This window comes from Ovis canadensis, chromosome 21, assembly GCF_042477335.2.
Source record: "Ovis canadensis isolate MfBH-ARS-UI-01 breed Bighorn chromosome 21, ARS-UI_OviCan_v2, whole genome shotgun sequence".
Classification (NCBI taxonomy): Eukaryota; Metazoa; Chordata; class Mammalia; order Artiodactyla; family Bovidae; genus Ovis; species Ovis canadensis.
The window spans coordinates 56,721,263-56,749,190 of NC_091265.1; the positions used below are offsets into that span (position 1 = coordinate 56,721,263).

Here is a 27,928-nt window from a genome sequence, read left to right on the forward strand (position 1 = left end):
GAAGTACACTTACAAGCAAGGGCTTCTGAAATCAGTTAGAGGGATACCTATTTTAATTGGTATGTGGAAGCCTCCCAAAGGTTCCAAAATAGCCTCTTGAAAGATTTATTGTAAAAGGCTAATGAAAAATAAAGATACAAGAAGTATCCCAACAAAAGGTTAGGACTTCCCCGGTGGCACAGTGGATTGGAGTCCGCCGGGCAATGCAGGGGACATGGGTTTGATCCCAGGCCCAGGACGATTCCACATGCTGCAGAGAGACGGAGCCTGCGTGCTGCAGCTGCTGGAGCCCGTGCTCTGCAACGAGAGAAGCCGCTGCAGTGAGAAGCTCGCACTCTGCAATGAAGAATAGCCCCTGCTCGCCGCAGCTAGAGAAAACCCACGTGCAGCAATGAAGACCCAGAACAACCAAAACTAAAACAACTAAATAAATTAAAACAAACAAACAAACGTAAGAAATTTAAACTAAAAGATAATTTACAGAAGGAAAAAAAAACAAAGCATGAGATTAACTTAACTCCTACTGCTCCTCTCTGTCCTCCTTTGAGTGCTTATCCTAGTAATCCTTTGCTTGAATTACCTTTCCACTCTGAAGAGACTATTAGACAATTATTTTTGAAAATAAAACCACTTGAGGTTGCAGACAGTCTTAGATACCTTTCACTTCTCGGTCAAAGGCCAAGCTAAGGGCCATAGTTAAAGAATGCCTTAAATGCAGCAAGGATTCTCAAAAGTTTTTGTGGATTACCTCCTGAGATTAACGGTTCGATAACAAACAGAAAGAAAATAAGGTGAGAGGCCACCAGTCTGGCTGAACTCATTACAGCTGATATTCAGATCCAGCAGGAATTTTTCTAAACTAAATGGAGCCAGAGGAAAAGGAAAACACTCCAATGTATGCAGAATCAAGGAGATTCAAGGAAAAGAATTCTGACAAATACATATTTCTGATAACCTTAAGACCATAAAACTGAACTGGGTAAGAATTAACAGAACCCTAAGGAAAAACTGGATTCATAAAATTGCTAACAAAAGATCAAGAATTAATAATATGGAATTGAATAAACTGATAAGAACGACTATAATTTTTGTGACTTTGTTTTATTGCTTTAAGGTTCTTTAAGGTTTTGTCTTTTCACACTCAGTCATCCCAGGTGGTGCAGTGGTAGAGAATCTGCCTGCCTGGGGTTGCAAAGATTTGGGCACGACTGAGCATGCATGCACACAAATTCACTCTCTCCACACTTAAGGAAACTTCTTTCTCTTAAGCTTACAGTAACTTAGTAAAGTATATCTTGTGAACAAAGATGAAACATTTATGTCTTCTCTCTACAAGATCCCTCCAGAATTCAGAAACTCTCAGTTTCTAAGAATCTGTTCTCCTTATAACAGGACACAACGAGAAACATTGGTTATATTACCAAACCTTTGACTGGAATGCCATATTTGAGAGATGTGCAGAGACTCAGATTTGACCAGGCAGCTTTAAAGAACTCAGATTGACTTTATGGAGCCAATAAAGCCTCTTCACAGAGCTGGCCTGGCACCTTACTTACAAGATTACCAGCAAGTTTATCGGATGAATAAGGCCTTCATCTGCCACTTCCTGGCAGGGGCAGGAATCTCATGGTATTTGGGGGAACCTCAAAAAATAGAGGACTCACTCAAAGCTATAGGGATTTCAGGAGAGTCTGATGGTGTTGACCTAAAACAAAACAGTCAGTTATTTTACCAGCAAAATGGGTGTATATGGGAACAGCAAAGAACTGCAATTTGGTACATACAACCTATGGCAAATCACAAGCAAATGTGAAGAACAAAGCGGAGAACCGATAGGGACAGAGTAGGATAATCAAATAGTTAGCTCAGAAATCCCATTAGGCAATTATAGAGGGAACTTTAGGGGGCTTTGGGAGACCTCAGTAAGTTAATGATCACTCAAGAAAGCAGGTTTGCTCAACCATAAAACCATGAAACAGAGGCATGAGACATGCCTCAAAACAATAAAACAATAATGGCATGAGACCCACACTCTGCCCAGTGAGCTCAGTGAGTTAATGACCTCCAGGTCATGCTCTCTGCACACATAAAAAACAATAATTTCTAGAAAGGTGACACTTCAAAGTGAAAGCTCCTCATTGTACTGAGACCTGAAATTACTTTTCCAAAGTGCCACGACAGTCCCGGCTTGACCATGTAGGGATATGAAAACTCCACTGTCCAACGTGGAGGAGGAGCTGATGATGGAATCGTGACGTCTACTCAAGAATGAGGAATAAAGTGGTCTCCCTTCCTACACACACACACACACACACACACACACACACACACACACACACACACACTTTTCCTTTGATTATAAAACTGTAGCCCACTAAGTTCTCGGGGCACAGCATCCTCTCTCCTACCTACTTGTAAGCACCACAAGTGTCCTAATCTGATAAATCACTTCTTAGCTATCACTTTGCCTCTTGCTGAATGCCACCTAGCAGTTTCAAAATCATTCTTTGATAGAAAAGAAAGGGAAGCTGGGAGGGGCTGATATAAACAAAGAGTCCATTGAAAGAAACAGGAAGTTTGAAATGTGGTGGCTTTTCATTGGCCGAGTTGGCAGTCTCTCGTTGGCTGGGCTGTTGCAGGGCAAGGAGACGTTCTTCCTTCCTCCTGCTGGGTGCCAAGTAGTAACCTTTTTCCACTGGAGATGCAAAGTGCAAGTCACTCAGTCGTGTCTGACTCGGCGACCCCATGGACTATACATACAGTCAAAGTGCTTTATATCGGGTTTGCAATTGACATTGAACGGTAGAGCATGAGAGCTCCCTCTTCTGACCTCCCAACTCCATCTTAAATGAGGTTTCTGTTAATTAATTTTCACAATGGCTGGTCCTTGGCTTGGCTTCTTCACCTCAAGGAGCTGTGAAAATTTCCCTCTGAAGATTCCTTATGTAAAGTTCCCTCAAACCAGGTTTTAGACAGCCTACATGATCAATCACTATTCTTGCTGCACTTATGTAGATAATCTGGCCAAGTCTGATGAGGCTATATTTCCTTTGCAAACAAACTGGTCTTAATTTGTCTATCTTTGGTAGAAATTAAGATGATTTTAAGATGGCTTAAAACCCAACATTCCAAAAACTAAGATCATGGCATCCAGTCCCATCACTTCATGGAAGATGAATGAGGAAAAAGCAATAACAGTGACAGCTTTTATTTTGGGGGGCTACAAAATCACTGTGGATGGTGACTGCAACCATGAAATTAAAAGACAATTGCTCCTTGGAAAAAAAAAAGCAATGTCAAACCTACACATCATCTTAAAAAGGAGAGACATTACTTTGCCGACAAAGGTCCGTATAACTATGGTTTTTCCAGTAGTCTTGTATGGATGTGAGAGTAGGACCATAAAGAAGGCTGAGTGCCAAAGAATTGATGCTTTTGAACTGTGGTGCTAGAGAAGACTCTTGAGAGTCCCTTGGACAGCAGAGATCAAACCAGTCAATTCTAAATGAAATCAACCTTGAATATTCATTGGAAAGACTGATGCTGAAGCTCCAATACTTTGGCCACCTGATGCGAGGGGCTGACTCATTGGAAAAGACCCTGATGCTGGGAAAGATTGAGAACAGAAGAGGGCAACAGAGGATGAGATGATTGGATGGCATCACAGACTCAATGGATATGGGTTTGAACAAACTCCAGGAGATGGTGAAGGACAAGGAAGCCTGGTGTGCTACAGTCTAAGGGGTTGCAAAGAGTCGGGACACAGCTTAGTAACTGAACAGGGCGATTTTAAAGAGAAAAATTGTTTCAACAGCACACCTTTGTAGATATCAGACTCTAGTGCTGTTCATTGTCTTTGAGATTTTGTTACTTACTTGTGAACTGAACTGGATCCTGAATTCTACTAGTTTCCTTCAATATCTGGTTATGATGCTCCAAACTAAACTTTCCAATTTTCTCTCACCCTTCTGACTTGGAATCACTAAGAACAAAAGCTGCTCTTTTCCTTGAAACCCTACAGACTGAATGACTTGATATAAACTTCAGAGAAATGGCCACAATAGCTCATGTTTAGGCAATCTTCTTTGTGTTTGTTGTTGTCTGGGCCATTCAGAAAAATTCGATGGGCCATGATTATCATCAGACATTCAAACTGTGAATCAGGAGAATCTGATTGCCACCACTTGCCCTCCATCTGAAGATGCTTTCAGCCTGACATCTAGAACTGATGTCAGCTCTCACTGGCGGTTCTCAGGACTCAGACATTGGGTTATAACTTGCTCCAATCATTCACTTTGTTTCCTTAGAAATTCCTCTTATTAAGACTCACAAACTTGGAGAATGAATGTATGGTTGCTTGTACACGATGCTGGATTTAAACTGGATAACCAGCAAGAACCTCCTGCATAGTACATGGATTCTACTCAGTGTTATGTGGCAGCCTAGATGGGAGAGGATTTGGGGGAGAATGGATACATATATGTGTATGGCTGAGTCCCTCACTTGAAACCATCACAACATTGTTAATCATCTATACCCCAATACAAAATTAAAAGTTAAAAAAGAAAAAGAAATTCCTCTTATTAAATACCTGATTTCCTGCACAATATAGGGCTAACTTTGGGGACCCATTTGCATCACTTACCTCCTGAAATGAGATATATAACTCTAACTGAACTGACCTATTCTCACCGTTGGAAACTGTTTCAACGTGGCACGGACCAATAGTTACTGGGCTGTGAGACATCTTGGAAAATTTTCAAAGGAATTTTCTGCTATACGGGAACAAAATTTGCCACCACAGAATTTAACTCTTTGGCATAGGGCTATTTCAGGCTGATTACTTTTAAGAAACTGCAGACCATGAGAAGCTCTGAAAACTGAGTAGAAGTTACCCTTTTGTAAGAGGCATTCACATGTACAGGGGAAATCTCCATCTGTTAAGGGTATCTCCCTCAGTGTATCTGGAAGAGAAAGATGACCTTATTTCTAGAAACACTTACCAGTGCAAGAGTTCAGTTCAGTTCAGTCGCTCAGTCGTGTCCGACTCTTTGCAGCTGCATGGACTGCAGCACACCAGGCCTGCCTGTCTATCAACAACTCCCGAAGTTTACTCAAACTCATGTCCAGTGCAGAAGATAAAGCCTCAAATCCACACAAAACCTAACCTTGTTTACTGTGCTTTTCCTGGTGACCTTCCATAGGTCTCCACCCCCAACATCTTTTGTTTGTTGTTTTAAATATTTATTTATATTTATTTATTTGGCTGGCAGGGACTTAGCTGTGGCATGTGAACTCAGCTTTGGCACGTGGGATCCAGACCAGGGATGGAATCTGGCTTCCTTCATGGAAGAGCGGAGTCTTAGCCACTGGACCACCAGGGAAATCCTACATCTTCTGCTTTAAATATATATGTATTTACTTTTGGCTGCACTGGCTCTTTGGTTGTTACTCATGAGCTTTCTCTAGTTGCGGCAAGTGGGGGCCACTCCTTCTAGCGTGCCAGCTTCTCACTGCAGCGCCTTCTCTTGTTGCAGAGCACCTGCCCTGGGCACAAGGGTTTCAGTACTTGCGGCGCACGGGCTTAGCCGCTCTGAGGCATGCAGGATCTTCCCCAATCAGGAATCGAACTAGTGTTCTCTGCATTGGCAGGTGGATTCTTAACCACTGGACCACCAGGGAAGTCCCACATCTTTTTTTTTTTTTTTTTTTTTTTACTGAAGATGGTATTCAGGGTGAAGAGTTTCCACCATGCAATTTTCAGGGAGTTACTCAGTTTTTCTGAGTATCTCACATGTATACAGGAGGTATGAAAAAGTGAAAGTGTTAGTCCTTCAGTCCTGTCTGACTCTTTGTGACCCATGGACTGTAGCCCACCAGACTCCTCAGTCCATGGAATTCTCTAGGCAATAATACTGGAGTGGGTTGCCATTCCTTTCTCCAGGGGATCTCGCCGGACCCAAGGATCAGAACTGGGTCTCCTGCATTGCAGGCAGATTCTTTATCATCTGAGCCTTCAGGCAAGCCCTACAGGAGGTATACATATTATTAAATGCTTGTTTTTCTCCTGATATTATCTTATATCATTTTAGTTATTAGACTAAGCAAAAACCTGGGAGGGTAGAGGAATTTAGCTTTCTAAGCCAGGCAATCCTTTCCCTAGGGCACTAATCCCAAGCAGCTTGGTCCATTGGCGCTGGGGGCCTGCACAGGACCATTCTTTTGATATCCCCATCTTTATCTCCCGGAGTCTGTATAACAGCACTGAACAGTTCATCGTATGAGGTCCTGTATTGTTTCCATAGTATTTCTTCCCAATTGCGAGATTTCTGAGTTCAGGGCCAGAACCAAGTCCTCGCGTCCCCACTCTCCCCACCGCGGCGTCCCCACTCTCCCCACCGCGGCGTCCCCCTCCGTCCTCTCCCCACCATGGCGCCGAACACAAGGAAGCACATCAGAGGTTCCACAATTCTTTTCTAAGATCCACTGATTACAGGCTTTGGAGCCCTGAGGAGCCGCAGGCTGGGGTTCCCCCAGGGAGGCTGCAGGAGGGCGCCAGTGTGGACAGCGAGCACAATGTGGAGATACTGGCGTCCCGATTCCGGCGGGTAGGGGAAGGCGTCACCTAACCAGGCTGGTCCCAGTGGAAATAGCCAGCCCGGCGGCTTGGCCGCGCCTGCGCGCCCGCCAGCCCGGCCTCGGGCCGGTCCCCACCGCAAAGCGCGCGGAGCCGCGCAGCCCTCTTTGGGCGGGCATCAGGTGCACACCCGGGAGCGCGGGTCGCCGGCGTGCGCGTAAGCGTCCGGAACCCCAGCCGCCGCCCCCTCTTGCCCGCCAGGCTCCCCTGGGATCTCCTCGGGCGCCCCGGGCTGGAGTGGGGAGAGGGAGGAGTTCAGACACGTAACCGGCCTCCCGGCCCCTCTGAACTCCGCGTGGCCGGGCAGGCGGGGGAGCTGGGAACCGCTGCCCCAGCCCGCTGGCCTTCGAAAGATCCTCCTGGGCCAATGGCAGGAGGGGCGACGCGCCCGGATTGGTGCAGGCGCTCTGCTGATCACTGTGGAAACCCAGGCGGAGGGGAACGCGGGAGGATGCGGAGCCCCGGGCGGGGGGAGCCGGAGGGGCGGGCAGAGGAGGCTTCGAGGCCCTGAGCTACCCAGGAGTTTTCTCTGGAGGCAAAAGTCCACTGCGAGCTGGGGGAGGGGGGCGGGGGGGGGCGGGGGGAGGGCCGGAGGGAGGGGACCGCTTGGGGGCACTTGGAAGCGGAGAGGAAAGGCAGGGATACTCGAGAGCCAAGGCGAGGAGGCTGGGGGAGGGGACGTCGTGGGAGGAGGAGGAGAAGAAGACAAAAGCCGAAAGCGAGAAGGGCCCGGACCGCAGTGCACTGGGCCACCCGGTCAGCAGGCAGCATGGGGAAGGGGGGGAACCAGGGCGAGGGGGCCACCGAGCTTGAGGCGCCGATGCCTACCTTCTGCTGGGAGGAGATTCAGAAGCACAACCTGCGCACCGACAAGTGGCTGGTCATCGATCGCAAGGTCTACAACATCACCAAATGGTCCAGCCGGCACCCCGGGGGCCAGCGGGTCATCGGGCACTACGCCGGGGAAGATGCTACGGTAAGGGCCTGGGGCCTCTCCCGCCACCCTTCTCCGCTGCAGGAGGGAGGCAGGAGCCGTGGTCCCAGGGCGTCAGACAAGACCTCCAGCGCCGAATGGAGCTTGGCGGGGGGGGGAGGGGGGGCCGTCCCGGAGGGAAGGAAAAGTGTCTACGGCGCTCACCTCCCGCTCCGAATCCTGGTCCCGTGGCACAGCTGGGTCAGCGTGCCGGGGGGTCGGATTTTGGAGCCCGGAGGCAGATCCGAGCGGTGGAGATCCGTGCAGGATCTATCGCGCGCGCTTGGACCCTTGCGTCCGTTCCTTCCTCCGAGTTCTTCCGGAGCCCGAGACTCCCCCAAAGCGGGGCGCCGGGACCCTGGGACTTTGGCGCCCCCAGCGTGAAAGATGGCCGCCCCTGGGCCCCGCGGAGAGGAACGGGAGAGGAGCCAGGTGTAGGACTCGGCGCGCGTCCCCCACTCTCCGGCCAGACGAGGGGGCGGGGAAGGAAAGGTCGTCCTCGGCCAGGGCTCGCTCCTGCTGGAATTCCAGTCTCAGACTGTCCGCAATGGCTGCCTCGGAGACCCCGCCTGGTAGCTGCTGTTCCCACGCTTTCAGAAACTACCTAGACCCCCTCCTCCCCGCCCCCACCCCCGCCGCAGAGGGCGTTCTTGAAGGGGAGGGAGGAGGCGGTGCTGATGGAAACTGGTAGAAAGAAAAAGGGCTGGAATTTGCAAAGCCCAGGTGGAGAGGAGCCTTGGGACAGGAGCAGCACTAGGCTGGCTTGGGCAACAGGTCCGGCTGCACCCGAGGTTACTCTGGGACTTCAGCTCAATGATCCTCTGTTCCTAAATCCTGCCAAGAATGCCCTTCCTTCATCCTGCCCTGGGAGAGGTAGGGGCGCCCTAGGATCTTCCCGGAGTCAGGGCTGCCCATCTCAGTGTCAACTTTAGGCACCAAACCTGCAACTCTGTGACTGCACAGCACCCCCATCACGCTCCCTCCTCCTCCACCTCTCCCTGAACTCTGAGAGAGGCAGGGAGGAAAGAAAGGGACCACTCTTGGTGGCAGTGAGCCGGAAGCAGAGAAGTCTGACAGCGCGGAGAACTTGGGAGAGGTGACTAGGGAGGGGTCAACTTGACATAGTTCATCCCACCTGGAGGTCTGGCATGCTGACCTGTTTGGGCTTTTGCTGTTCAAGCTCTATGGGCCAGTCAGTGAGTGGAGTTCTACGTCTCCCTACCTCTTCTATCTCTTTGGAACAGGGGGAGGCAAAGGATGGGGGCAGGTCAGACAGCTGTAATCTAAGCTGTTACTTGGCTCCTTGCTTTGACCAGCAGAGGGTCAGTGATAGCTTTTGCCCCCATCCCATTTTACCTGCTTGTGAACTTGGCTTAAGCCCTTGGGGCTGTGAAAGTGATGGTGACTTAAGTGGGCATAAAATTTTTAAGCACCATCAGTTTATTATTTCATTGGGACCTTTATACAACCCTGTGAGGAGGTGGCGTAAGAGGAGTTCCCAAGTAAAGACTTGTCTCTTGGTTGGAGTCTTGCCATGACTTCATTAATAAGTTCTGAAGGTTCCTGCCCATGGTTGAGCCTTCATTGAAAAGTTTCCTAGAAGGAAAAGTCAAAAGCCTGTGGATTGGTCTGATAGATTGGTCTGTTTGTTCCGTTGTTGTTCTTTAGTTGCTCAGTTGTGTCCAACTCTTCTGCAACCCCATGGACTGTAGCCCGCCAGGCTCCTCTGTCCATGAAATTCTCCAGGCAAAAATACTGGAGTGGGTTGCCATTTCCTTCACCAGGGGATCTTCCCCACCCAGGGATCGAACCCGGGTCTCCCGCATCACAGGCAGATTCTTTACTGTCTGAGCCACCAGGGAGAGGGAAGCCCATTTATTCCGTAGTGTTAAATAAATATATTTTCTTAGGTGGCAAGGCATTTCATAAACTGCAAGCATTAGATAAATGCAATGGAGTATTATTTGCTGCAACATACTAAGTCTAAGCTTGTACTGCTCACTGTATGACAGGCAAGTAGTCAAGAGACAGTTGTTACTGCAAGGAATAAGGACTTTATACCTAAGGCCACCAAACTGAGAAGACAGTGGACTCCTGCCCCAAAGACCCATCTTGCCTGAGTTAGAATTCAGGATCCTTTTATACTGAAAGGGGAAGGAGTAAAGTTGAACACTTCTGGTTTCCATTAGCCTTGTGAGGGAATGTGTTAGTGTCTTCCTCCCTACAGTCATTCACAGGTTTGGTCAGGAGGTTTTCTGGGAGCTACACAAAGGTATTAATATTTTAGCTCAATGTTCATTACCTGGGAAGCAGGGTTCCCAGAAATGAGCCATTATGTATAATTTAAGTTAATAGGCAAACATCCCTTTAGTGATTAACTTGTAATAGACTACAGACAAGGTTCTTCCCTATTACGTTATCAGAGAAGTGAGTGTCGGAGTGAGGATTATGTAACAGCTGGAATGTAAAGTAAACAAAGAGGAATTCGGAGGAAACTTTTAAAAATCTATGCCAGGTCCATTTGGTGTAGCAAGAGAGAGAAAGAATCTCTATGCCCAGAGCTTACTGCCTTGTGAGATAAAACTTTTGGGGCATGAAATGCATTAATCTTGTTGAATAATGGTGGAGTGAGCAACTGGATTTCCTCTCTCCCTCTCTCCCCATCTCTCTCTCTTTCGCTTGGGCCATCTCTCTCTCTCTCTCCCTCCCCATCTCTCTCTCTTTCGCTTGGGACCACAATTGAAAAAGACCACACAGGAAGTCTGGTGTCTCTGGAGAGGGGACTCCAGGGACACGGGAACAGGCTGGGAATGGAGAGACTACTTTCTGGTTGTTGAACAAGTGGCTTTGCCCTTGGGCGTGGACTTCCTCAGAGTGGGGGCAGTGAGAGTATTTACAGTCCTGTAAAGTTTGGGAAGGGCTGATGGGTAGATAAAGGTCAGCCTCCTGGGAGCACTCGAGTGCACCGTTCTGAGCCAGTCTAGATGCAGTAGAAACCTCACTGGAGGCTGGCAGTCAAGCAAGCCAGATAATCTGGGGCCTCAACAGGGGATTTTCCTGTTACCGAAGAGCAAGAACAAGCAGTTGTCATTTGGTCCTTCTGCTTTCAAGCATAAAAAATGAAACTAAATTTTTACAGCTCACAAGGCACAATTGTACAGATCAGGCCTGTAGTGAGTAGCTCTCATTGATCTTGGGTTTAAAAACCTTGCTCTCTTGGCAGCGTGCCTGCTAAGTCGCTTCAGTTGTGTCTGACTCTTTGTGACCCTATGGAGCTCGCCAGACTCCTCTGTCCATGGGATCCTCCAGGCAAGGATACTGGAGTGGGTTGCCATGCCCTTCTCTAGGAGATCTTTCCAACTTGGGGATCAAACCCACATCTCTTAACGTCTCTTGCACTGGGAGGCAAGTTCTTTACCACTAGCACCACCTGGGAAGCCCCTCTTGGCAAAGTGAAGTCACTCAGTCGTGTCCAACTCTTTGCGACCCCATGGACTGCAGCCCCCCAGGCTGCTCCGCCCATGGGATTTTCCAGGCAAGAGTACTGCAGTGGGCTGCCATTTCCTTTTCCAGGGGATCTTCCCAGCCCAGGGATCGAACCTGGGTCTCCCTCATTGCAGACAGACGCTTTACCATCTGAGCCACCAGGGAAGCCCCTCTTGGCAACACTCAGACCACTATCAGGATTTACCATCAGGGAGACCTCCTAGCCCATCTTCCCTTCCTGCCTCCTCTACTTCCTTCCCGTTTTCACCTTGGGTTTCTTCCCCTCTAGTCCTCTGGCTCTTCTCCGGTCTTTGCCTTGCTGTGGGCAAAGGGAGCCCTTGCCTGTGTCCCAGGGTCCTCTTTCAGAAGCAGAGTCCCACCGCTGCAGAACTTTTTTTTTTCTATTTTTCAGTTGAAGTATAGTTAATTTACAGTGTTGTGTCAGTTTCAAATGTACCGCAAAGTGATTCAGTTATATACATACCTACAGATTTCAGACTCTTTTTCAGATTCTATTACAAGATATCGCATATGGCTCCCTGTGGTATACAGTAATGTCCTCGTTGTTTATCTGTTTTATATATAATAGTGAGTATGTGTTAATCCCAAACTCTCAGTTCATCTCAAACCTCCTTCCCACCCTCCATCCAGAACTTTTCATGTTTAACAAAGACTCATCATACATTTTCAGGCTTCCCTGATGGCTCAGCAGGTAAAGAATCTGCCTGCAATGCAGGAGGTGTGAGTTCAGTCCCCAGGTCAGGAAGATCCCCTGGAGGAGGAAATGCAACCCACTCCAGTATTCTTGCCTGGAAAATCCCACGGACAGAGGAACCTGGTGGGCTGCAGTCCATGGGGTGAAGAATCTAAGCATGCTATTACAGTTACTCATCACACATTTTCCCCAGCATCTCTGTAGCCCCAAGTTGGTCCTGGGCACAAAGGTGAATATCGAAAAGGTAGTGAATGCACCTGCTGGATTTGCTTCTCTCCTTTCAAACTGAGACTTGAATCTGGAACTTTTCCCTCTAGACCCCAGCTTCCCCACCTCTCTGCATTGTCACAGGGACTTTTCCTGCCCTGTCTGCATCCGTCGCCTCTGGGAACCCAGGGAAGGTGAGCAGAGGTCAAGATTCATTCCTCTTTTCACTTCTCCTAGGCTGTTCTTGGGAAAAGGCGACAGGTTGAAAATGGAATGAATCTCTGGCCTCCTCGAGTCAGGAGGCTGCAGGTTTGAAAGGCAGAGGACCTGGGTCTGAGTCCTGGCTTTAGGAATCCTAGGCAAGGCACTTAACCCTGAACTTCACTTTCCAGGTCTATGAAATGGGAAGGTTATTTATTATCAGGCTCACAGTGGCTGTGGGTGGGTCATTCTTTAAATTTCAGAACACTTTACTGGTGTGCAGGGTCATTAGTGTGGGACCCTTAGCCTCCTGCACACGGGTATACAGGTTCCCAGCATGCATAATAGTTCAGTTCAGTCACTCAGTTGTGTCCAACTCTTTGCAACCCCATGGACTGCAGCACATCAGGCTTCCCTCTCCATCACCAACTCCCAGAGCTTGCTCAAACTCACGTCCAGCGAGTTGGTGATACCATCCAACTGAAACCGTTTACCTCAGATTGGGACTCGAACCCACATGGCTGGGACTCAGACCCTGCCAAAACCCAGTTTGGGACTTGAAACAGCCAAAACCCATGGTACCTGGTTTCAGGACATAATGAAGCTCAGGTTCTTGATGTCTCATCACAGAAAGAATTCAGTGAGAGAGAAAGTGATAGGTAAGAAGTGGATTTACTCAGATATAGAGAGAAGCACGCTCCACAGACAGAGTGTGTGCCATCACAGAGGGCGAATGCGGCCTCAAAATTTGATGTGGTTAGTTGTTATAGGCTGGGTAATTTCATATGCTAATGAGTGGGAGGATTATTCCAGCTATTTTGGGGGAAGGGGTGGAGATTTCCAGGATTTGGGCCACCGCCCACTCCTTGGTCTTAACAGTGCTGTGGAACGGTCATGGCACCTCTGGGTATGTCATTTCACTGTTGACTGAGGATTAAGACCTAGTCTTCTCTGCCACTTTGGTCCCATTTGATTCTAATTGGTTTATGTTGTGTCCTTGGGCTGTGTCATTCTTTTAAAAGTTGTGCCCTGCCCCTTTCCCTCCTGTTACACAACCATCTCATCCTCTATCATCCCCTTCTCCTCCTCCCTTGAATCTTTCTCAGCAATAGGATCTTTTCCAATGAGTCAGTTCTTTGCATCAGGTGGCCAAAGTATTGGAGTTTTAGCTTCAGCATCCGTCCTTCCAATGAATATTCAGAACTGATTTCCTTTAGGATTGACTGGTGTGATCTCCTTGCTGTCCAAGGGGCTCTCAAGAGTCTTTTCCAACACCACAGTTGAAAAGCATCAATTCTTTGGCTCTCAGTTTTCCTTATGGTCCAACTCTCACATCCATACACGATCACTGGAAAAACCATAGCTTTGACTATACGGACCTTTGTCAGTAAAGTAATGTATCTGCTTTTTAATATGCTGTCTAGGTTTGTCATGGGCTTCCCTCGTGGCTCAGTTGGTAAAAAGAATCCACCTGCAATGTGGGAGTTCAGTTCAGTTCAATCGCTCAGTCGTGTCTGACTCCTTGTGACCCCATGAATCCCAGCACACCAGGCCTCCCTGTCTATCACCAACTCCTGGAGTTCACTCAAACTCATGTCCATCAAGTTGGTGATGCCATCCAGCCATCTCACCCTCTGTCGTCCCCTTCTCCTCCTGCCCCCAATCCCTCCCTGCATCAGAGTCTTTTCCAATGAGTCAACTCTTTGCATGAGGTGGCCAAAGTACTGGAGTTTCAGCTTTAGCATCATTCCTTCCAAAGAACACCCAGGGCTGATCTCCTTTAGGGTGGACTGGTTGGATCTCCTTGCAGTCCAAGGGACTCTCAAGAGCCTTCTCCAACACCACAGTTCAAAAGCATCAATTCTTCGGTGCTCAGCTTTCTTCACAGTCCAACTCTCACATCTATACATGACTACTGGAAAAACCATAGCCTTGACTAGACTCGGACCTTTGTTGGCAAAGTAATGTCTCTGCTTTTGAATATGCTATCTAGGTTGGTCATAACTTTTCTTCCAAGGAGTAAGTGTCTTTTAATTTCATGGCTGCAATCACCATCTGCAGTGATTTTGGAGCCCCCCCAAATAAAGTCTGACACTGTTTCCACTGTTTCCCCATCTATTTCCCATGAAGTGATGGGACCAGATGCAATGCAGGAGACCTGGGTTTGATCCCTGGGTTGGGAAGATCCCCTGGAGAAGGGAGAGGCTACCCACTCCAGTATTGTGGCCTAGAGAATTCCATGGACTGTATAGTCCACAGGATCACAAAGAGTCGGACACGACTGAGTGACTTTCACTACACTACTGCTACTACTAGGTTTGCCATAGCTTTTCTTCCAAGGAGCAAGTGCCTTTTCATTTCATGGCTGCAGTCACCATCTGCAGTGATTTTGGAGCGCCAAGAAAATAAAGTCTTGTCACTCTTTCCATCATTTCCCCATCTATTTGCTCTTTCACTTTTATCAAGAGGCTCTTAAGTTCCTCTTTGCTTTCTGACATAAGAGTGGTTGTCATCTGCATAACTGAGGTTACTGATAGTTCTCTCAGCAATCTTGATTCTAGCTTGTGCTTCATTCAGCCTGGCATTTCGTATGATGTACTTTGCATGTAAGTTGAATAAGCAGGGTGACAACATACAGCCTTGACTGTGCTTCATCCAGCCCGGCATTTCGTATGATGTACTCTGCATGTAAGTTGAATAAGCAAGGTGACAACATACAGCCTTGATGTACTCATTTCCCAGTTTGGAACCAGTCTGCATAGTAGGGAGTTCAGTAAACCAGAAAAGAACAAGCTGGAAGCAGAGGAAACTTGGTGACCTCTTTGTTGCCAAAGGTAAAAGATATTTACGTGAAACCCCTCTGTGTCTTTGCCTGGAGGGCAGCTCCACCCTCTCAGCTAGATCTCTGTGGGAGCAGTCCACTTCCTGCCAGCTGCAGCCTCCGGGAGGTCGTGTACCCAGCCCCAGCATTGCTGCTATGTTCTGCATTTTACTGAGTTGTGTTTCCTTGCTGTAATCCCTTCATCCTGGGTTGCCTGTGCATCATCAGGGACTCTCTCGTCAGGAGCCCTCTGGCCACAGAACCCCACCCCCACCCCAGCCTCCATTGCTTCTTTCCCTTGGAGGGGACATGGCACAGGGGCTTCCCACCCTGCCCTCATCCTGCTTAACTCTCCCCACTGTGGAAAGGAAGTCAGCATCCTTGGATCCAGCTGAGAACAAAGGGTCCCTCCTCGGCATCTCCCTCTGTAACCCCTTGTTCTTCAGGATCCCTGCGCCTGGGGCTGCTGCCTGCAGCGTTGTCTGCCCTGGGTTTGCTTCTCCTGAGCTTCCCCAGTCCCTGGCCATGTGCCCAGAAGTAGGGAGCTGGATTAGAGATTCACCTTGCTCTGCAGAGGTGGGAGGCTTCCGAAAATTTGCCGGCCAGTGCAGGAGACGTAAGAGACACAGGTTCGAGATCTGAGTCTGGAAGATCCCTGGGAGTAGGAAATGGCAACGCACTCCAGTATTCTTGCCTGGAAGAACCCCATGGACAGAAGACGAGCCTGGCGGGCTACTGTCTATAGTCTTGCAAAGAGTTAGATACCACTGAGCACACACACAGCACGCCGCAGAGGTGGACACGGCCAGAAATAAGACGTGACCCCCGAGGGTCCGAGCAGGAGCAGCTGTGAGTTCCGCTCAGCACATGGGGGCTGGACAGGGAGGATCTCCGTGCAGAAGGGGCTGGCATGGGAGCCGGGAGATGGTGGAAGCAGGAACTGGTGAAGGTCTTTCATGTGGGAATCTGGGTGTCCTGGTCCTTTATCTACAGTGTAACCTCCCTAGCATCTAATACACACATCTGCCCTCCTGGGGGAGGGTCTGCCTCCCCTGCCGCCCAGCTGCTGGCCACTCCCTCCCCTTCACCTGCGTCCCTGGCCTTCCTGGAAAGTCTTTGGTTCCAATCTCCCTGTCAGATGAGGATAAAGCCTGCTTCGAGTTCTTGTTCCAAAGTCAACATGTGGATTGGCCTGTACTACCTTGCCCCTTGGCCTACCTTATGTGAGCCAGATGCTTTAACCGAGCAGCTACTGGGAGCCCCCTGCAACCTTGTGAGGGGCCCCTGTGACGCTTGCAAGGGGGACCACAAAAAGTGGTCAACTTTCAGGAGGAAGAAGCTCATTTTGATTGAGGCCTTTGTACGAACAGGGCTTCCCTGGTGGCTCAGATGGTTAAGAATCTGCCTGCAATGCAGGATCCTATCCAGGTTCCGTCCTTGGGTCAGGAAGCTTGCCTGGAGGAGGAAATGGCAACCCGCTCCAGGATGCCTGCCTAGGGAATCCCATGGACAGAGGAGCCTGTCAGGCTGCAGTCTACAGGGTCGCAAAAGGATCAGGCAAGACTGAGCGAGTAAACAGCAACTGCCACTTGAATGTCACCTTCCCAGGCTCCAGTGCCTTGGTCTGTAAAGTGGGGCTTGAGGCTTCAGGGAGGTAATGGAGACCACTTTCCTTTCTCCCCACCTGGCACGCTGTGGCCCTTCCTCTCCCTTGGCCGCTGGAGATGGCCCAGGGGTGGCCTCAGTCAGGACAGGAGTCTTACCCACTCTACCAGGTTCCTCAGTCCAGGCAGAGGCTGGGAGATGTGACTTGGACCTGGTGGGGGGAGGCAATGGGCGCTGGGTGAGAGGCGATGGCCTGGCAGAGTAGAGATTGTTTCATTATTATCAGCCGTTGTTCGTTAGGAAACTGCCATACCGAGAACTTCCCCTTTGCTTCTCAAAAGCTGTGGTGTCATTCGAGGTGAAGCGGTGACTGGGTCTTTCTCAGCTCTGACTTTGGAAGGCTGTGCTCACTGCAGGCCGGCTTCCCAGTGTCTCAGCGGTAAAGCATCCGCCTGCAATTCAGGAGCTGCCCAGGATGCAGGTTCGATCCCTGGGTTGGGAAGATCCCTGGAGGAAGGCATGGCAACCCACTCCAGTATTCTTGCCTGGAGAATCCCATGGACAGAGGAGCCTGGTGGGCTGCAGTCCATGGGGTCGCAAAGAGTCGGACCTGACTGAAGCGACTTAGCATGCCCGCACACTCACTGCCTTACCACCAAGGCCAGTGGGGGCAGATGAGCCCTTTCTCAGGCCCTTGGAACTGTGGGGCGGGAGGGTCCTCACATGCAGAGGAGATGGAGGCGGGGGTGGGGTGGAGGTGGCTGCTGACCCGAGGCTCCTCGCTGCCTGATCTGGGCCCCTGCAATAGCAGCCCATCTCTTCTCTGAAGGGGTACTTGCTCTGATCCTCTGCTGCTACCCCTTTTGGTTCAGCAAGGTAGGGGTGCAGACATTTTTAAAAGGCTCCAGGCCCAGTTTTCCTCTGCACAGAGTGTTGCTTTGTCAGTCTGTTCTAGACACAAATAGAATAAAGACCAGGCAGAAGGGCTTGATGCCAGGAAACGGACGAAGACTGGCAATTACCCTTGTGAGATACTTGGGCAGGGGGGCTGAACACACGTTTATGAGTTGTCAGCATCTTCCTCATTTCTTCCTTATTTTTTCTTAATTTTTGAAAATTTCCAAATATACAGAAAAGTTGAAAGAACTGAACACTTGTGTATCCTTAACCAAGATTCACTAATCTCAGCATTTTGCCACATTGACATTCCTCTTTATGCATATCTGCATGTTTTTCGCTGAATCATATGAAAATAATATGAAAATAAACTGCATCATTATTAAGCCATTTCAGCATCCTCTAAGAACAGGGACATTCTCTAACATAATCACAATACTTTGGTTACATTTAAGAAAATGAATACTGATGCTTTATTAATTTTTAATATAATTTACTTACGACTGTGCTGGGTCTTTGTTGCTGCTTGCCAGCTTTTCTCTAGTTTTGCGGTGTGGGCTTCTCATTGCAGTGGTTTCTTTTGTTGCAGAGCAAACTCTAGGGCCTGTGGGCTTAGTCGCCCAGCAACATACGGAATCTTCCCAGGCCAGGGATCAAACCCGTGTCCCCTGCACTGGCAGGCGTATTCTTAACCTCTGGACCATCAGGGAAATTCAACACTGATTCTTTTAACATGACCAGATATCTTGTCCATATTCAAAATTTCTCATTCCACCCCAGAATGTCTTGGAGAACTGCTGGGTTCCCCCCACCCCAAACAGGAGCCTTTCAAATCAAATACTGCAGTGTTTATAGCCTTTTGTTATATCTTTTTCTGCCTCTTTTAACCTAGGGCCCCTGCTTCCCCACACCTCCTACAGACACAGAGGCATCCTCACTTTTCTGCGGCTACATTGATCTTTCCCAGTTGTTTCTCATGGCGACATTTGATTTGTTCTTCTCTCCAAGCGAAGTCGCAAGACTTGATTTTTTTTTAAATTTTAAGTTAAAATATAGTTGATGTCCAGTATTACGTTGGCTTCCCAGGTGGCTCAGTGGTAAATAATCTGCCTGCCTCTGCAGGAGATGCATGAGATGGAGGAGACATGGGTTTGATCCCTGGGTCAGGAAGATCCCCTGGAGGAGGGCATGGCAACTCACTCCAGTATTCTTGCCTGCAGAATCCCACAGACAGAGGAGCCTGGTGGGCTATAGTCCCTGGGGTCGCACAGAGTCAGACATGACTTATGACCGTGCAGGCACACACAGTATTAGGTTAGTTTCAGGTGCACCTTGAAGCTCAGTTTGATGCAAGATGAACATTGTGTATCACTATGTCCACCATGGGGGTGGGGGACTCTGTTGTCAGCTCATCTCTAAAAGAAATGCTATATCTGTTTCATGTAACTTACATAACATGTATAGGAGAAAAACTGGGGAAAAAATATCCTGATATATTAGCAGTGGTGGTCATTCTCTGAGTGGTATTATTTTCCTCTTTATTCTTCTGTACATTTTGTGAATTTGCCAAAATCATCCACATTGCTTAATAATTGGAAAAAAAAAGATTAAAAGGCACAGCATTCATTCTTTTAATTTTAAAAGCAATGCAGCAGTATTAGAGTTTGAAAAGTTTGCAGATAAAGCAAGGCCTGATGCCACAGGCTCAACACATAACAGTTTAGAGATCTGCATAAAAGAGCTTTCATAATCTTTGTAATTATTTTCATACCTTTTAGAAATATGAAAAAGCTCCTCTCACCAATGCTTTTACGTAATCATGTATTTGTTTTGGGTATAGCATCATCTAAGCACATTTTACATGCCTGTGGTAGGCTCCAGGCTTGTTCTTTGTTGACAGCTGTGTGCACCGCGTGGTGGGTGGCATAGTTTGCTGGGAACCAGGCAGCTGGCAGAGTAGCCCTCAGAGAATTTGGTTCCCAGCCCTGCCCAGCCTGCATCCCTGGAGGGGCACGTTTTTTGGTAAACATCCTTGGCGAGCTCAGCGGCCCCTCATCAGGGTGCAGCTCCATGTGGCATCTCCATGGGAATCCGGCGCCGAGGGACCTGCCAAGAGGAGGCTCAGAGAACACTTGGGGTCGGATGACGGATGCCCCGTTTGGTGTCCTGGGGTCCTAGTGGCACAGAGCTTCTCCTGCCCTCCCTGGGCGAGGAGGCGCTGTTCGGAGCTGCAGTAGAGGCCCTTGTACTCACCACCTGCCCCCTGCTCTCCAGGACGCCTTCCTGGCCTTCCACCGCAACCTTGATTTTGTACGCAAGTTCATGAAGCCCCTGTTAATTGGCGAGCTGGCCCCTGACGAGCCCAGCCAGGACCGTGGCAAGAATGTGAGTCTGACCGGATGAGGAAGGAGGGGAGGGCTGGGGTGGCGGGAAGGGGATCACCCCAAAATGGTGAGTGTAGGGTGCCGGGTAGGAGCCGTTGTGCCCGTCCAGGGAGAACCATTGCTCGTCACCTGAGGTCAGGGAGGACTCCCCTGGCCCTAGTGAGCCCGCCTCCTCCTGTGCCAGCTTGGGCTTGCCTCCCATGCCTGCCCTTGGAGTAATTCATTCCTAGCCTCTCCACCTGTGGGGCCTCAGTGGTGCCAGGCTGGGCACAGAAGGTTTCCCTCTTGCCCAATCTCTTGCCCTTATATCTGGGCTTTCTTCTCCCTCATGCCCTGCCCCTGCCTCCCAGCTTCCCTCTTTCTCCCCGTGATACCCTCTTTTCCAGACCCACCCTTGACTCTGCCTCCCATGTGCCCAGCACACTGAGCCTTCTCCTGTCTGATAGAGAGTTCAGAGCAAAGGGTGCATGTCAGGTAGTAGAAAACATAAGCTTTTTAATAATTTAATTTAGTTCATGTATTTGGCCACACCACATGTGGGATCTTAGGTTCTCTGACCAGGGATCAAACTCACGTCCCCAGCAGTAGAAGCTTGGTCTTAACCAGTGGACCTCCAGGGAAGTCCCTAAGCTTTAAAAAAAAAAAAAGGTATAAATTAGACATAACAAAACCATTTTAACCTTTCTTAAATAAAATATTTATTTTATTTTGGCTGTGCTGGGCAGCTTGCAAGGATCTCACTTCCTTTACCAGAGATTGAATCGGGGCCCTTAGCAGTGAAAGGATGGAATCCCAAGCACTAGGCAACCAGGGAATTCCCCATTTTAACTATCTGGAAATACACAGTTCAGTGGCTTTGAGTACATTCACATTGTTGTGCAACCATCACCACCATCTGTCTGTAGAACTTTGTCATCACCCCACACTGAGACTCTGTTTCAGTTAAACATTAACTACCCATCTGTCCCTCCCAACAGCTCCTGGTAAACACTGTTCTTTCTATTGAAGAATCTCTTCTAGGTTCCTCATAGAAGGGGACTCATAAGTATTTGTCTCTTCATGTCTGGCTCAATTTCGCTTAGCTTAATGTGTTCAGGGTTTGCTTATTAGCAGTGTGTGTCATCACTTCCCTCCCTTTTGAAGACTGTGGAATATTCCATTGTATGCATGCACCACGTTTTATTCAGCCCGTTAATAGAATTTGGGTTGTTTCTGTCTTTGACCTATTTTGAATAATGCTGCTACCCGAAATGGACAGCATTTTGAGTGAAATCCTTTCTTTGCCACTGAACTGGCTGTGGCCGAACACATAGTTCCAAGGCTGTGCCAGCTCCAGGCAGGTATAGAGCAACAGGAGCTGCTATAGTGCATAGCAGCTGGGCTCCTCCGGAGCTTGAGTGTGTGGATTGGTACCCCCTGGAGCAGCTGGGCGGTTGACTCCTTCCTCGTGCTCTGGCTCAACAGTCCCAGATCACCGAGGACTTCCGGGCCCTGAGGAAGACTGCTGAGGACATGAACCTGTTCAAGAGTAACCAGCTCTTCTTCCTTCTCCACCTGGCCCACATCATCGCCATGGAGAGCATCGCCTGGTTCACTATCTTCTACTTTGGCAACGGCTGGATTCCAACCATCATTACAGCCTTCGTCCTTGCTACCTCTCAGGTGAGGCGTGACACCCTCACCTGTCACTTGAAGCCCCTGCCCCCTGCCTCCCCCAGCTGGCAGAGGCCTGGTGCCTAGGTGCCGACGCTCTGAAAGCCTCCATGGCCCTCTTTCCCCAGGCCCAGGCTGGATGGCTGCAACACGATTACGGCCACCTCTCTGTTTACAAGAAGTCCATGTGGAACCACATCGTCCACAAGTTCATCATCGGTCACTTAAAGGTAAATGTCGGCCATCCTGGGGATCCATTCCATCAGCTAGTGGTGGGCACAGTGCCATCTCGCTTCCCTCGGAGCAGGTCACCTCTCCGGTCAGTGTCCTGGCTGAGCTGCAGGACCTGCTAACCCTCTGCTTCTCTGAGCTTCCAAGGCCTGTCTCCTCACCAGACTAGACACACAAAACCAGGGTGTTGGTTGTAAAAACAGGCACTTGCTTCTTAGTTGATTACATTTGTTACCTAAGGGCTTACTGATAAATTCCTTTTAGTTTGGGGCCAGTAAAGAAGCAGTCTCTCTCACTCCTTTTTTTTTTTTAATTGAAGCAGAGTTGGTTTACAAGGTTCTGTTAATCTCTGCTGTACAGCAAAGTGGTTTAGTTATATATGGGCTTCTGGTGGGCTTCCCTGGTGACACTAGTGGTAAAGAACCCGCCTGTCAATGCAGGAGATGTAAGAGAAGAGAGTTCGATCCCTGGCTCAGGAAGAGTCCCTGAAGAAGGAAAAGGCAACACACTCCAGCATTCTTGCCTGGAGAATCTCATGGACAGAGGGAGAAGCCTGGCAGGCTATAGTCTACAGCGTCGCAAAGAGTTGGGCATGACTGAAGCAACTTAGTATGCAAGCATATATACATCCCTTCATTCCTTTTTCAAATTATTTTCCATTATGGATAATGAATACAGTGCCCTGTGCTACACAGTAGGTCCTTGCTGTTTATTCGTTCCATATATAATAGCTTGCACCTGAAGAAACACTCTCTCTTGATACATCGGTATGCTTCCTGCATCAGATGATGTTTTGTATCTGAGACATCGTGTTTCTCTTAAGTCTTTAGATAAGGGACTTCAAACAGTGTACTGAGCCAAAGGGCAAGAGTTGTGTAAAACCCAGAAGGGCAGATAGCTGCTTCATCGCCGTACAGATCAGGAGGCAGACCTGCAACAGCCTTGTAGTTTGGCAAGTTTGTACAAAGACGAACTGGACTTGCCAGCGACCTTGTGCTCATGTGATAGGCGTTGTCTCTGGTTTTGGAAATAAATCCTTGCCAAGTCTCCCTTCGAAACAGATTCTCATCCTCCTGCCCAGTCCTACCCCAGCAGCATCCAGCTGCAAAGACTCCCATCCCTCCCTACCTTAGCTTGGGAAAAGCTATGTGTCTGGGTTAAAATGTCAACCCCTGCAACCTGACAACATCCAGTCTTCCACTTGTCCGCTCTGGATCTGGTTGGGAGTGAATTACCACTGAACTGGTAACCAGTTCCTTAGCACGCAGTTTGCCTGGCCCTGAGTCTGAAGCTGTCTGAGAACCTGGTTTCTTTCCAGAATTTCAGGGGTGAAGGATGCACATAGTAAAGCACTTTGTTTCATTTTATGCCTTTTTCTGTTGGAGAAAACCCTCCTCGGTGTTGAAAGTAACATTTCACTCCAGACCCAGGTTATCCTTACACACTTAACAAAGATGGACTTTGTCCTGTTTCCAGATTCTGGGTGGGAGCCGGGAGGGCCTGTCCCTCCTGGTATCCGTGTGTCCTTGAAGGGCTCTGGGACACAGCTCTTGTGTCAGAAGATGAGGTTGGGAAAGGGGATTGGCCTTCTTTTAGAACATTGATTTGTGAAATCTGGAGTGACGGAGTACTCGGGCTGGGAGGCTCTAGGAGGTCAGGACCTGGGTTCTGTTGATGGCTTGCTAGCTCCCTGCTAGCTGTGTCTGTGCTGTGTCCAAGCCAGTGGCATAACTGGGCAGCTCAGTCAGGGGAGCCCCAGAGCGAGGAGCATCCTGGGCTTCACAGCATCGCTGTGGCACGTGGTGGGCACATGGCTGCAGACAAGCCTGTAGGTCCAGCTGTTCCTCTGGTCCCTTTGCTGGGATGGAAAGGAACTGGCTGGGGAAGGTCTTCAAGGACCCCACCAACTCAGACGTCTTAGCTCAGCCCACTGAGGGTACTGAACGGGGCGCCGGGAGCTTCAGGATGCTGGGACCTGCTTCTTAACGCCAGCCTGTGCTGCCGTGGGATTCCCCAGGCGAGACCTCCACCTCCCGTCTATGCCTTTTCCTTTGGTCCCCATCACTTCCGGTGGCCATTTCTTCCCATGTCACTTCCGGTGGCCATTTCTTCCTGGGGTTAACCTTGTACAGACATGGTTCTGTGAGGGTGAGCCTCTGTTTGGCATTGCACCCAGGATGAAATGCAAACCGCTAGGCCTGGCACCATCTAGACTGCATCTGGAGATGGAAATCTTTGGAACCTAGAGTCTTTCCTCAGCCTTATCTGGGGCCACTAGGGCTGGGACTAGGGCGAGGCAAGTGAGCACACAAGTGTGTGCCAGGAACGCAAAATTTAAGCAATGACAAAAAGAATCAGGGATGAAATAAGTAGCATTTTAATGCAATATTTTAAAAACTTTTAAATTTTATTTTGGGGTATAAGCTGGTTAACAATGTTGTGATAGTTTCAGGTGGACAGCAAAGGGACTCGGCCATACATATACATGTATCCATTCTTCCCCAGAGTTCCCCTCCTATCCAGGCTGCCATGCAATTTTTTTTTAAAGTAAAATTAATGCAAAATTAAAAAAAAATCCACAAGCAACAAAATACCAACATTTTAAATAAAGATTAGGACTTTGAGACATATTGGAATATGAAACTGAAGGACAACTTGTATCTTACATACATGTTTTTATGTGTTTGCTCTCTCTCTTTTTTTTAACTGGTTGAATTTCATTCACCAGAGCATTAAAGTAGTTGAAAGCTACTTCAGATTTGGACAGGTGGTATATAAAAAGTCCCAAGATGAAGTTTAAGTTTATTATTTATACTGAAACCAAATTTATTATTATTTTACTTCAGTTTAATTAAAAATTACTTGACTGTCGCTTGGTTGAGAGAGATTGTCAGACTTGGCAGTTCTCTCATTTCAAAACAAGATGAGCAAAAGGGTGATAGATTTTTGAAAATATTGTTAATGAGGCTCTACTACGGCTCTCCCAGAACTGCTGGCGCCAACCAAGGAGGCTTTCTCTCCGCTTCTGTGATAGCCCACGCTCCCCTTCCCCCAAGGCCATCACCCGGCCTCTGTCAGAAAAGGGGCCCTCGCTCTGTCTGCCCCTCCTAGCCAGTATGCTGCCCAAGGGCAGACCTTCTGAGTGGCCTCCCAAAGCTTTTACAGCCCTGTCAGCGCATCCCAGTGTGGAGTGAGACCCCTCAACTCATGTGGAGTGGAGACCCCCTCAACCCCAGTGTGGGGTGAAGCCCCTCTCGGTGTGGAGTGAGGCCCCCTACCCATGTGGAGTGAGGCCCCCCTACTCCAGTGTGGAGGGAGGCCCTACTCTCCCTTGGTAGACAGTGGCTGGCCTCCTTCCCTGTTCCATCCCCAGGACAGGCAGCATTGAATCATGGCTCCAAGGCAGGCAGGGCTGCCCTGTCCCAGGAATGGTATGTAAAGTTGGGCCTAGTGAAGAAGAATGGAAGAGAATCAGCAGAGAAGAGCACCATCAAAAGCTATTTCATCATTACACCCCATGCCAAGTTCGGGGGTGGCCCCACCTTGCCACATCTCATCCTCATGGTGCTCACAGCCCGCCTTTCTTTCCTCCAGTTATTCATTCAACAAACATTTCTTGGTTGGTGTATTCTAAACCTCATGTTTCACTTACCTTGCCAGGGACTCCATTGTGCTTTTCCCAGGAACTTGGCTCCTTTTGGCTAGAAAGACCAATGTATCATCTCATTTCCCAATCCTCTAAGCTCTCATTTGCTGTTATTTTTTATTTTTGCTCTGTTGGGTTTGGAGGCCCAGGGACCTGAGGTCATCGCAAAGGCCACAGCTGCTCAGAGCTGTTCCCACCCACGGCCCTTAGGGTCCAGAGACTGTGTTTGTACCCAAATATCTTCCAAGTGAAATGTTTGTTTTTGCAATTAGGCCTTTTTGTAGATGGCCGGACCCTAGGCCAAAACATTGATTGATCCAGCAGCTGTTCACCCGTGAAACCCTCATACTGACAAGTCAGAGGAGTTTTGTTTCCTTCTTTGTGTGACTGGGTGACTCCATGGAGGGACATGCCCTCAAAATACATCCGGAGTTGGAGCTGGTGAGACAGAAATTCATGGCCTTGAAAGAAATACTCATGTAATGCTTCTTGTCTCCTAGAGTCATAATTTTATTATGACTTTTATTACAGTTTTTCGTTATTTTTGGCCACATTGTGCGGCTTGTGGGATCTTAGTTCCCTGACCAGGGACTGAAGCTGGGCCCTCGGCAGTGAAAACTTGGAACTCTAATCCCTGGACTGCCAGGGAATTCCCTGGGATTATCATTTGCCTGTTAGAACCAGGAAGCACTTACCTGCTTGTGTTGGTGACTGCTTTTAAGCTCCCCCAAGCTTTTGGCTATGGTGTGACTCGCCCACATGACTCAGCGGTTACCTGGCTGTGGGGCTGTCTTGCCAGCTACTCTCTGGGCCCTCTGAGAGCAGGAGCCATTTGTGGTCTTCATTTCTTTTTTTTTTTTAAAGCTTTCTTGATCTAATTTACAAACTCTACAGTGTGCCCATCTACGTGTACAAATCAATGACTTGTATATTCACAGATTTGTGCACCCTCCATCACAATCAGTTTCAGAACATCTTCATCACCCCTAAAAGAAACCCCATACCACTTAGCCATCACTTCCAAACCCCTCATCCCAACCCTGGAACTGGGTAATCACTCATCTTTCTGTCCATGGATTTCTCCAGTGCAGGACATTTCATATAAATGGAATCGCAGGACACTGTTAATAGACTCCTTTGAGGCTGGTTTCTTTCGATTGGCATCATGCTTTCCAGGTTCATCCATGCTGGAGTGCGTGTCAGCACGTCACAACTTTTTATGGCCAAACAAGAGTCCACTTGGATCTTCCACACAGTGTTTATCCACTCTTCAGTGCATGGACCTCTGAGTTGTTTGTGCTTTTTGGTTATTTTAAATAATGCTGCTGGGAATGTACAGGTTTTTGTGTGGCCAATTTTTCATTTCTTCTGGGTACACATACCTAAGGGTGCAGTGCTGGGTCCATATGGTAAGGTCCACTTCTTACTGTTCCCCAAATGGAATTGTTCCCCTCTGCACAACAGGCGCAAATGAGAGACAAGCAGAAGATGAGGGGTGTTAGCCTCACCCCGGGACTGGCAGACAGCTGAGGCCCCCATGTGTGCTGAAGCACTTTCCTCTCCATCTATCGCCAGCACTGTCTTATGATCAGGGAGACAGGCCTGGAAGGGTGGAGTGAGCTGGCTCCATGCAGAAGTCCTGGCCAAGGGGCTGCCCAGCACTCTGGACTTAGCATTGGTAGAGTCAACTTCTGACTGTTGGGACCTGAGTATTGGACCTGCTAGGAACTGGTCCCAAGAACTGGTCATGGGCACCCCCCCACACCCCCGCTGCCAGGATTGCCCTGCTCATCCCTGTTCCTCCCCTGACAGGGTGCCTCTGCCAACTGGTGGAACCATCGCCACTTCCAGCACCACGCCAAACCCAACATCTTCCACAAGGACCCGGATGTGAACATGCTGCACGTGTTTGTCCTGGGCGAGTGGCAACCCATTGAGGTACGATGAAGGGGACGGGGTGGGCCCGGGAGTGTCGGCTCACGCAGGAATCGGGAGGGACTGCAGGGTGGAGAGTCAGACACACATGTCTGTGTCTGATATTTACACAGAAACCTTTCGTGGACACCCTGAGTAATTCCAGCTGGAGTTTCTATGGAATGGCCTCCTGGTTAAATAACGAAGGCAGCTCCTTATCAGAGTGTTAGATACCTCCCTGATGCCCACGGCCTGGGGAAGAGCCTTTCCTAGCTTATTCCTTCCAGTTTGGCAGGAAGGCACAACTCCAAGGCTCACACTTGGTTCTCAAAGACCAGCTCCAGGAAACCTTACTTGGAGAGTCACAGTCCCCGATGCTGGAGGAACCTCCACAGGGTCTGGTTCCACCTGCTTCACCACAGACGCGAAGTGAGGCTCAGCAGGAGAAGGGCATGTGGTCAGGCTTACATCGTTTAGTGGCTGTTCTAGGATGAGGCTCCGGATCTGACAACTGAGCCATTTCCTTCCACTCCATCACACTGCCTTGTCTTTATTTAT

At 48.9% G+C, this 27,928-nt stretch overlaps 1 protein-coding gene across 1 annotated transcript in view; it reads left to right on the top strand.

Moving 5' to 3' along the window:
- Positions 1-5,699: 5,699 nt before the first annotated feature.
- The window catches only part of FADS2 (fatty acid desaturase 2), a 39,333-nt gene continuing 17,104 nt past the window's right edge, over positions 5,700-27,928 (top strand). Inside the window, exons 1-5 of the mRNA XM_069565940.1 lie at positions 5,700-7,613; positions 19,817-19,927; positions 21,391-21,588; positions 21,708-21,809; positions 27,269-27,394. Of these exons, the coding sequence (XP_069422041.1) occupies positions 7,407-7,613; positions 19,817-19,927; positions 21,391-21,588; positions 21,708-21,809; positions 27,269-27,394 (744 nt within the window). The 5' untranslated portion in view covers positions 5,700-7,406. The remainder of the gene's footprint in view (positions 7,614-19,816; positions 19,928-21,390; positions 21,589-21,707; positions 21,810-27,268; positions 27,395-27,928) is intronic.